The sequence below is a fragment of the Mobula hypostoma genome, chromosome 5, assembly GCF_963921235.1.
Source record: "Mobula hypostoma chromosome 5, sMobHyp1.1, whole genome shotgun sequence".
Taxonomy (NCBI): Eukaryota; Metazoa; Chordata; class Chondrichthyes; order Myliobatiformes; family Myliobatidae; genus Mobula; species Mobula hypostoma.
This window is the reverse complement of record NC_086101.1, coordinates 118,857,985-118,869,384: the sequence shown is the minus strand read 5'-3', so window position 1 is coordinate 118,869,384 and position 11,400 is coordinate 118,857,985. Positions and strand designations below refer to the sequence as shown.

Below are 11,400 nucleotides of genomic sequence, written 5' to 3'. Positions count from 1 at the left end.
GACTGACCACCGCTGTTGTAACGCACAGTCCGTGTGAACGGCGAGAGAGTTAAATTGTAAAGTGAGCTTTTTGACAGAGGCGCAGTGGGGAAGGACCACAGTTTCAGGTTCATCACCCGTGGGAGTGGGAGGGGTCGGCTGGGGAGGAGAATACCCCTCATCAGCGGTGTGGATAGATGAATCAACATGGTGCCCCAGGAGTGGCTGGAAATGTAACTTTGGAAAAGGAATTAGAGCCAACGCCTGTTTTTATTGTTAATAATTTTATTGTAAATAATCTTAATTCTTGACTAAGGGTTGAGAGTAAACGAACGATTTATTGTAAACATCTTTCATTTGTATGGACTGAGAGTCAACGCATAATTTTACTGTAAATAATTTTATTGATTAAGGACTCAGTCAACGAATCTTTTTTATGTAAATAACTTTATTTTGTAATATTTCTGAATAAAGTATTTTTGGAGAAAAAAAAGGTTCTCCCAGGACGAGGCTATCCCATTGCACTTCGGGTGTGCTGACGCCTGCGATGTCCCCAAATGCGGGATACTCGACTGCAAAATTTGTGGTAGTGGGGGACTGCGTTCGCGCTCTCCCCTGACTTTCAATCTCTCAATAGAACTTCCGGTACGCTTAGTTACTATGTTCTTGTTACATACGCAGGACGTTAGAGGGTCGTTTGTTCTCTCTCGTCTTCCTGTACTTACGACTGAAGTACTTCAACATTGTCTTTTTTCTGGGCAGTGTGTTTCCAAGCCAGCTGTCCCCAGCCATTATCAATGCTCTTCTGATAGTCATCTCTCCCTCCCTCTCCCTCTCCCTCTCAGCTCGCATGCGGAGAGCGGGGGCTGCTCACTCTCCCTCGTCTTCAGGTTCCTCTGGGGACCCAAAATGGAATGAGTCACAATGCATGTCCCTGGACAACGGGGGCAAAAACGTACACGATGTCGTTCTCAGCCTGATGACTACTGTCTTTGTGTGCGTGGAATCTAAATACGTGAGCTCTACGTGCGCGAAATATGCGTCTACCCCAGTCAGCTGGACGGGCCACACTGCCTGTTCTTCGTGGAAAAGTTGCTCCGGACCAACACCTTTAACCACAAGTCTATCAAGCAGTGGTCAGCACGGAACGTCCTGCAGTCACTGCAGGAGTAGGGCTCGATGGAGACAGGGAGGAGAGAGGAAGTCCGGGTGGGCGGGGTCTTTGATTGCTACGCCGGCTCCTTTACTGAGCTATAGAGAGAGGTATAGAAATATATACAGTGAGGCTGGCTTCTACGATGTCTGAGATATCTAGCGAACCCGTTCTCCTGCCCTGAACGTGCCTTGATCCGCACTTCGGCTCTGGGCTTCGATGGTTTCCATTGCCTGCAGATTTGCTCTCAATCCTATAGGGGGAGACATTGCGCGATCCCGGAGTCGATTCACTTCCGATCGAGGTTCCCGGTTCGACCCCGGTGCCCTCCGCAGGGTGGAGGAAGGGATCCAGTTTCTGAGACGTCTTAGTGCGAGATGGGGAACGCGAGGAATAAAATATGAATTTGATTCTGCGTGGTTTCTCCTTCTCTCACAATGGACAGTTCCTCGCTAGTTTTGCTCTCTTTGTGCATTACCTATTTTATATACATACTTATTGTAAATTATAGTTTAAAAAGGCCACTGTGAACTGTGCACACCAAACATCGCCTGCTGCTGGAAGCTCGTCAGCTCAGTGTTTTACCCCGAAACTTGTCAGGGAATGCTCCCGGCTGGCAGGTTGCAGGGTGCGGGAGATCGTGCTGATTCTCGCTGCAGATAGTGCCCGGGGGTGGGGGTGGGGGTGGGGGCGGAGAGATTAATATGGCCCGGGCGTAAACGAGCAGTACAGAGACTGGGCCTATTTCCGTGAAGTGTCACCCTAGTTATTAAACGTTATTGACAGAGCTTGTCCCCGGTCAAGTCTCAGCGTTATTTCCTTCACAGAGGCTATGACTCAGGCTGAGAGTGTGGGGAGGCTCGGTCGCACAGGGAGGGACGGGAGACATTCCTGAACCATCGCTCATGAACCACACCTCGCGTAAAGAGCAGTTATTACACCGTTCCGGTCTGGTTGTATATACACAAACCAGACGCGCGCACACGCACAGACACACGCACACATTTTCTCTCGCTCTCTCTTACACACACACTGTCTCTCATACACACACACACACACACACACGTCCACACTCTCTTGCACACCCATGTACACATAAATGTAGGATACAGAAGTGAGTATATGACAGCTGGCCCTGATAATCGATTCCTATTTCCCTGTGAAGTTGGTGACTATTCAGTCCGTTGAGATGATTTCAGTTCACAGACAGAGTTCTCGGTCCCATTTCGCTCTCCCCACACTCCCATCAACTCCTCCCGCATACTCACGCAGCAGGGGGACAATTGACAGTGGCCGCTTAACCCACTGACCCTGCACACCGTTGGGATGTGGGAGGAACGGGGGAGAGCGGATTGTTACAGGGAGAAGGTGCGAACCACACACGCACGCAGACACAGATCTATTAAAGGGGATGGGGGTCGGGGTCAGGGGTCAGGTGGAGGGACCTACTGAGGGGGGTGGGGGTTGGGGTCAGGTGGAGGGATCTACTGAGGGGGGTGGGGGTTGGGGTCAGGTGGAGGGACCTATTGAGGGGGTTGAAGTGTAATGGTACAATCGGTCTGACTACCTGTTTTACCGAGTAGTCCCAAAATCAAAACCCTGCTATGACATAAATGCAGCAGCGTGCGGCCCCTTGGCACCTCAAGTCTGTCCTGTCATTCTGCAGCTGATCTGCGTGCCCCAGGCCACATCTCCTGTTGTGTCCCATCACCCCCAATTGCCAGATCTTTCAAAACTCTATCCACCTCCTTAATCCCCCCTCCCCCCGCCCACAAGCTTCTGGGGAATTGTAGAGATTCACTCCCTCTGCAAGCAGAGGTTCCTGCGGTAACTGACCAGCCTCATCTGTCCCTGCGTTCCAGACTCTCCCACCGGCTGGAACATCTCCACGTTGACCCCATCGCGTCCCCTGTTTCAGTAAGATAGAGAAGTACGACACAGTACAGGCCCTTCGGTCCCCAAGGTCATATTTACTTTTTGACCTACTCTCCGATCAATCTAACCCTCCCCTCCTACATAACCCTCCACTTTCTATCAACCATGTGTTATTCTCAATGCCCCTAATGTATCTGCCTCTCCCGTCACCCCTGGCAGGGCCTTCCACGCACTCTTCCTGTAAAAAGCCCACCTCCCACAGCCTTCTCCAATCACCTTAAAATTATACCTGCTCTTATTAACCAATTCTGCCCTGGGATATCCGCTCGATGTGTGCCTCATGTCACCCTCCATCGCTCCAAAGAGAAAAGCCCTCTTTCTTCTAAACTCCAAAGAGTACAACCACAGCTCCTTACGGAAGGGGTTCACCAGCAAGCTGCTGGATCAGAGGGTGCTAACTCTCAGAGGAGGTCAGCTGTTTAATGTGGAGTTTCAGAGGAGATTAATAACATGGTGAGAAGCCGGAGTGGAGTAAGATTTCGGCCCTTTCCCAGGACAGAACTGTCAAACCCTCGAGGGTAAACTAGAGGCAGAGTTTACTGGAGATGCGCAGGGCTTGTTCCTTTACACAGAGTGTGTGGAATAGGGTGGTGGTGGAGGTAGAGACAATGGAGGTGTTGAGGAGACCCTTCGGCTCACACACAAGCCTGTGCAAAGAATGGCGGGTTCTCCATGGAGGGATTTAATTGGGGCTCGTGTTCTGCATTGAATCACTGGTGATTGGACAACCCCCCCCCCAACCCGGGTCGTAACCAATGGAGATCTTCTCTGTGTTCCACATTGGCCTCACAGCCTCAGGCTCTGGGGTTTCCCTCCCTGGCCCCAATAGATGCCCTGGTTACCAGTGGCCATTCTCACACCATGACACCAGGTAAAACAAGGCTGTTACTGATACCCAAGTGATGGTGAAGGGACATTTTTTGGGTCCTTGATACCCAATTTTGTGAGGATCCCAGATGGATCCTGGCCAGGTTAACCTATGACTGACCAATCATGCCCAAGCTTCCACCCTCACAGCACCCAATGAAAAGCCACAAAGCTGTCCAGGTCAACCTGCGATCGACCAATCATGCCCAAGCTTCCACCCTCACAGCACCCAATGAAAAGCCACAGCACTGTAAACTCATAATGGGATTAGCCATTGCCATGGAAACCATCCAAGACTCAACTATGTAAACAAAATCATTTTTAATTATTTTGCTAGAAAAATCACATTGCTTGTCCTTCCATTCCATTTTACAAAGACAACGGAATAAATTAATCCTAATCGGTAGTGCTTTCCATAATTTGACAGGGCAGTACCCGGAGCTTTGGTCGGAATCTCCAACCCAGACCCTGAACTGGAGTCCCAGTTCCAGGACTCAGTCTGTAGCTCTGCCCAAGGGGCTGGCGTGGTCCCGACAGGTAGAAAACCCTGAGATTGACCCACTGATCCGCCATGCTGTGCGATGGTGGGGAGAGCTGGCTCACGGCAGGAACTGGCTCAGTTTCCATTCCAGTACAGAATGGTGAGGGGGGTGGGGGAATAAAATCGTCCAAATATGTCGTCATTATCTGGCCCTCCTCGTCACCCCTAACAGACCACACTGCTGACACCGGACTCCACTTGGGCCGGGCCACGGAGGCGTTGACCATCTCCCTTTGCAAAGATAGGAAAGGTTTGGAAGGATATGGGCCAGCTCGGATGTAAATCTTGGTCAGAATGGATGACTTGGGCCTGTTTCCAGACTCTGCTGATCTTACAAAAATCATAAAAGTGGGTTTTTGTTGCACTTTAGTCCTTAAATTTTCCTTTTCAAATTGTATTGAGAAATAACACCCCAGGGACTTTGCCTGTTGGTTAAGTATCTGCATCCCCAGTGCATTCTGACAGATTTCTGTCCACACTCTCTCTCCTCACCCCCCTACCCCCAGCATTCCAGCTCTGATCGAGCACAAACCTCCAGCTTTTCGACTCTCTTCCTCGGCTGAGGGAAGGGCCATGGTGGAGGGGGAAGATGCCGGCGAATACTCAGCAGAATAGTTGGCAGCTAACGAGGGAGGCAGGCATTCTGGTCAAAGATCCTTCTGCAGAATACTGTCTGACCAGAAACGCTTGCCCCACAGATGCTGCTCGACCAGCAGAGTGTTTTCCAGCAGTCTGTCATCACAGTGTTTCTTGCTCTCTCAGTACGGTCTGTCCCACTCAACGTGACTTATCAACATGCCGCTGAAAGCACCCTATCTGGACGTGTCACGGCTTGGTACAGTGATGGCCCTGCCTGTGAACACAAGAAACTGCGGAGAGCTGTGGGCACAGCTCAGCACATCACGGAAGTCGGCCAACTCCTCCTCCCACCCCCCGTGGGCTCCATCGACATTCCTCACTGCCTCAGTAGAGCAGCCAGGGTCATCGAAGGCCCGGCCCACCCCAGATGTTCTCTCCTCCCCCCTCCCATCAGACAGAAGCCTGAAAGCACGTACCACCGGGCTGAAGGACAGCTGCTAGCCCGCTGTTATCAGACTCTCGATTGGATCTCCTGCACAATCAACCTCACTTGCACCTTGTTATCTGCCTGCACTCTCTCTCTCTCTCCGTAACTCTAACACTCTGTTCTGCTTAGTAACCTGATGTATGAAATGACCAGTTTGGGACGCACACAGAGAGCTGTATCACAAAACCGTATGACATTGGAGCAGAATTAGGCCATTCAGCCCATCGAGTCTGTTCTGCCATTCCATCATGGCTGATCCATTTCCCTTTCCATAACATTCTCCTGTCTGCTCCCTGTAACCTTTGATGCCCTGACTAATCAAAAATCTTTAAGTAAACCCGATGACTTGGCCTCCACAGCCGCCTGTAGCAACAAATTCCACAGATTCACCACTCCCTGGCTGAAGTATTTTCCTCCTTTAACTGCATTATGTAATGCTGAGGCTTCAGATGGCACTAGTGAGGCCTCACGTGGAGTACTGTGAGCAGCTTGTGCCCCTTAATCCAAGAAAGGATGTGCTGACATTGGAGAGGATCCAGGGGAGGGTCATGAGAATGATTCCAGGAAGGAAAGAGGGGCACTTAATGGTTCTGGGCCTCTACTGACTGGAATTCAGATGAAAGAGAGGAGGATCTCATTGAAACCTATCGAATGTTGAAAGGCCTTGATCGGGTGGATGTGGACCGGATGTTTCCTGTGCAGTGGGAGTCCAGGACCAGAGGGCACAGCCTCAGAATAGAAGGATGCCCATTTAGAACAGAGATGAGGAAGGATTTCTTTAGCCAGAGAGTGGCAAATCTGTAAAAATCATTGCCACAGACAACTCTGAATGTCAAGTCTTCATGTATATTTAAGGCAGAGGTTGATAACATTCTCGATTAGTCAGGACATGAGGGATATTGAGAGAATACAGGAGATTAAGGCTCACAGGTAAATGGGCAGAGCAAACAGGACGGGCCAAATGGCCTAATTCTGCTCCTACATCTTATGGTCTTATTTTATCATGTGACTGACAAGCATTTCCTAGAAGATGCGTCCAGTAGTGTCACATCTGAAATTCATGGTTGTCTTTCAGTACTACAATAAATGGTGGGATTACCCGAGTGTAGGTGGCAAGAGTAAACCAGTACTACACTATGAGGAAGGAGGGACTGGGGACAGAGACTGGGGCCGGGAAGGGTTTGATTAAGGAGGACGATTACGGAGAATTTTCAGTAACAGTCTGATAATCCTCGGGTGCTTGCTTTTCTGAACCACTGGATGTCTATCTTAAACAGCTCAGCAAACTTTTAATTTACTACTTGTTTTTAAAGAAATTTTGTTGTATTACAAGTTTCACCGTGAGGCGGGTAAGTTTAAAAGGGAGAGATGGAAGCAGACCCCAGGGTGCGCGGGGTAACTCAGCAGGCCAGACCGCTATCGCAGAGGGATGATACTTACATCAGAACCAATCATTTTGTCCTCAACAAACAATCCCGAATCTTGCATTAAAAGAGGCATAGATAAGATAGACAGTCACAATCTTTTCCCCGGGGTAGAAGAGTCCAGAATCAGGGGGCACAGGTGTAAGATTTAAAGAGACCCAAGGGGTAACTTTTCCCCGTGAGGGTGGTGAGTCTTTGGAATAAGCCGCCAGTGAAAGTGGTCGAGGCAGGTACAATAGTGTCATTTAAACAGCACCTGTATTGTGGGCAGTTTTGGTCAGGAAAGTTCTAAGCAAGGTTGAAGAGTACAGAGAAAATTTACAAGGATGTTGCTGGGGGGGGGCAGGAGGGGAAGAGAAGAGGGTGAAGTTATCCTCACAGCCACTGCTCAACATGCCGAATTCCTCTACCGGCAATCCTGTGGTCACACAGACAAGAGGCCACACCAGGCAAACCAACTGGACCTTCTGACCCGCACCGTCGTGTTACTAAGATGGGGACCGGAATTGTTGACACTGGCTGGGTGGACGTTGATGGTGGGGATAGGACTGAGAGGCTGAATGGCCTCCTCCTGTCCCCAATAAAATCTGGGGTGAGGGCTCCACCCAGCACTTGTGGGTCAATCTGTTGCTGTAAAAGCTCCCTGAGTGTGTGGGTGGTGGGGAGGGGTGCGATCTGTGTGACTGGTTGGTGGGCAGCACAGACTCGATGGGCCAAAAGATCTGCATCCACACTTCATCTCTCGCCCTGAGTCTGTAGAGAGAGACTGAGTGGTAGCCGGTTCCTCGGCCCATCGAATTTGCGCTGACCACTAGCTGCCCACTGATCTCAGCATGAACGGTCACGGTCAAACCCAGGTCACAGGAACTGACAGACAGCCGCACTACCTGCTGCACCGCTCCCCAGCTCTGCCGAAGGACCTGGGACGCCAGCTCTCTCCCCTCTTCACCAGAGACAGAGGTATGACGGGCAGAGATGATGGAGGGTGGGGAATGTCCCCCCTACCCTCTCACAGCAGAGGTCTCCAAAACCAGGATCTGGGCAAGGAGCAAGAGGGTTAGGCTGAAGTTTATTCCCCTGGGGGGGCTGGGATCTGCAGCATATTGCCAGGGGAGGTGGCGCTGTCCAGTAAAGGCACTATCTACACAGCACAGTGCTGTCTTAGGTCTACACATCAGTTAGGGCCCAAAACCTTTGCACAGTACTGTAGTAATTTTATATATTGCACTGTACTGCTGCCACAAAACAAACAAATTTCATGACATGTGAGTGATGATAAACCTGATTCTGATATGGGTCTCTATTGTGGAAGGGAGAGGGGAGTCATGATTGGGGAGAAAGGGGAAGGGAGAGGGGAGGGAACGGGAAGCACCAGAGACACATTCTGTAATGATCAATAAACCAATTGTTTGCAATCAAAAGACCTCGCCTTGTTTCTCAGGGCTGGGTGTGTCTGCACCCACACCACCCCCGTTATTCCTTTTCTGCTGCCTGTCCCGCACCCCTCCTGTGGCGCTACACCCTTGTCATTCCGAACATCCTTTGCTCCCGCCCTCTGCTCCACATTGACAAATACAGTACGGTGTAACCCACTCCGGACAGTTCTTAAGCCTCGTGGATCACTGCCCCACCCGCAGTCACAGAGAAGATAACTACCAGGATTTACAGAGGGCTCTCAGTCGGCGGGCTGAGAAATGGCAAATGCACTTTAGTCTGGAAGAGTGAGATACTGAATTTGGGGAAGACAGTCCGTGCAGGAGTTTCACAGTGAGTGGCAGGACCTTGGGGAGCATTGTGGAACAGAGGGACCCACAGCTACAAGCATCACAGGGCGGCAAAGGGTCTGAGCAGTGACTTATACAGTTTCAGCATCATGTCCTTGCTCTTACATTCCAGTCCTCTCGAAATGAATGCTAACATCGCATTTGCCTTCCTGACCACCGACTCAAGCTGCAAGTTAACCTTTAGGGAACCCTGAGGGTGATCTGTAAACGGGACGAGCTGCCAGAGGAAGTGGTTGAAGCAGGTACATTTCAAAGTTAATTGGACAGGAATGTAGAGAGAAAAGGTTTAGTGCAGGGGTTCCCAACTTGGGGTCCATGGCATAAAAAAGGGTTGGGAACCCCTGGTTTAGGGGATATGGGTCAAACGTGGACAAGTAGCACTGGCCAGAATGGGAATCTTGGTCAGTATTTACCAGATGGGCTGAAGAGTCTGTACAACACTGCAACACTAACTCCTTTGCAAAGCGGTGTTAGCAAACTAAACGTGAAGCACACATAAAAACAGGTGCAGGCCACTCGGCCCCTCAAACCTCCACACCCTTCCATGCTAATCCACCTCAATCCTCACCTCCTCATCTGTACCAGTTCCCGATCGCCCCCGTCCCTCGCCCTGCTCAGGGTACAGTACGCCTTCTCTTCACCTACCCCAACCTCCACAACCCTCCGGGACCCAGATGTATTTAAAAACAAAACCGATACATTCTTAAATATAAAAAGGAGGGTAATTTTACAAAGAAAGTCTACAAGTGCAGAAGGAGGCAACACTGGCGGCAGGCGATTCTCCCGGCTACAGTCCATGCTCTCCAACGGTCCCCTTCATGCCACAGTTTCACATTTCACAACTTCCTCTTTGAACGTCAGCTTTTCCCCGTTTGTCCTTGTGGAGGGGTGAAGGAAGAGCTGCCTTCCAGAACCGGTCTGGTGAAGGCACTGTTGGGGAGGGGTTCCCACCACTGGGACTCCATGAGGAAGGAGGGGCAGGGATATGTTTCCAGGCTGGGACACAGCGGGAGATTGCCTGGAGGACGGGGGTCGTCTTCCCCTGCTCCCTGTTACTCCTGACCTTGAAGAGGCTGGGGCCATCGGAGTAGTCTGGCTGATTATCCAAGGTGGGGACAGCCTCCTCAACTGACAGCCACCGACTCCTCCACCTCCTTGTACTTGATTATAAAGTAAGGGAAACACTGGTCGTTCTCGAAGAGGACAAAGATTTGAGGGTCTTCCAAGCTGTCCACGCAGGAGTTGAAGAGGTCGCTGCTGGGGTCGTTGGGGACGATGGCCGGCGGTCTCCTCATGGTCGGTTTCCCCACCGTGTACCGGCCCACCAGGACCTTGGACAGGAACATGTAGTGGCTGCCGTCCTCGGACGGCCGGGCGTATCTGTGGGAGTAGCTGGACTTGCGGGCGAAGTAGCTGCCCTGGCCGTAGAGGGTGGCGTGGCGGCCGGAGACGCGGGGGTCAAAGTTGTGCTTACAGATGCCGTCGATGGAGGGGGGCGACGTGCCGTGGAACAGGTGCTTCTCGCATTCTGTCGTCTTGCGGCTCATGTACAGCTTTTTCCTGCGGCGGGAGGAACACAGAATGGTGAGGGGGGAGGAAGATGGGTGGTGGCGTAGAGTACTGTCTCTCTGACCGTCCCCATCTGCGTCTCTCTGTCCATCCCCCTCTCCGTCTCTCTCTCTCCCCATCCCCCTCTCCATCTCTCTCTCCCTCCCCATCCTCCTCTCCGTCTCTCTCTCCCCATCCCCCTCTCCATATCTCTCTCTCTCCCCATCCCCCTCTCCATCTCTCTCTCTCTCCCCATCCCCCTCTCCATCTCTCTCTCTCTCCCCATCCCCCTCTCCGTCTCTCTCCCTCCCCATCCTCCTCTCCGTCTCTCTCTCCCCATCCCCCTCTCCATCTCTCTCTCTCCCTATCCCCCTCTCCGTCTCTCTCTCTACCCATCCCCCTCTCCGTCTCTATCTCTACCCATCCCCCACTCCGTCTCTCTCTCTACCCATCCCCCTCTCCGTCTCTCTCTCTCCCCATCCCCCTCTCCGTCTCTATCTCTCCGCCCCCCTCTCCGTCTCTCTCTCCCCATTCCCCTCTCCGTCTCTCTCTCCCCATTCCCCTCTCCGTCTCTCTCTCCCCATCCCCCTCTCCGTCTCTATCTCTCCGCCCCCCTCTCCGTCTCGCTCTATCTGCCCCCCTCTCTGTCTCTCTCTATCTGCCCCCCCTCTGTCTCTCTCTCTCCCCATCCCCCTCTCCGTCTCTCTCTCTCCCCATCCCCCTCTCTCTCTCTCTCTCCCCATCCCCCCCTCTGTCTCTCTCTCTCCCCATCCCCCACTCCGTCTCTCTCTCTCCCCATCACCCTCTCCGTCTCTCTCTCCCCATCACCCTCTCCGTCTCTCTCTCTCCCCATCCCCCTCTCCGTCTCTCTCTCTCCCCGTCCACCAGTCCGTCTCTCTCCACATCCCCCTCTCCGTCTCTCTCCACATCCCCCTCTCTGTCTCTCTCCCCATCCCCATCCCCCTCTCCGTCTGTCTCTCTCTCCACATCCCCCTCTCCGTCTCTCTCCCCATCCCCATCCCCCTCTCCGTCTGTCTCTCTCTCCCCATCCCCCTCTCCGTCTCTCTCCCCATCCCCCTCTCCGTCTGTCTCTCTCTCCCCAT

General features: G+C 52.1%; 1 protein-coding gene and 1 non-coding gene across 2 annotated transcripts in view; one reads left to right on the top strand and one right to left on the bottom strand.

The window, feature by feature from the left end:
• Window positions 1-437: 437 nt before the first annotated feature.
• LOC134347382 (U1 spliceosomal RNA) lies at window positions 438-597 on the top strand. Its single transcript, XR_010018138.1, has one exon. It is a non-coding gene; the product is annotated as a U1 spliceosomal RNA (small nuclear RNA).
• Window positions 598-4,276: 3,679 nt separating this feature from the next.
• LOC134346965 (protein mono-ADP-ribosyltransferase TIPARP-like) overlaps window positions 4,277-11,400 on the bottom strand; it is a 93,792-nt gene continuing 86,668 nt past the window's right edge. Inside the window, exon 6 of the mRNA XM_063048874.1 lies at window positions 4,277-10,309. Within this exon, the coding sequence (XP_062904944.1) occupies window positions 9,874-10,309 (436 nt within the window). The 3' untranslated portion in view covers window positions 4,277-9,873. The remainder of the gene's footprint in view (window positions 10,310-11,400) is intronic.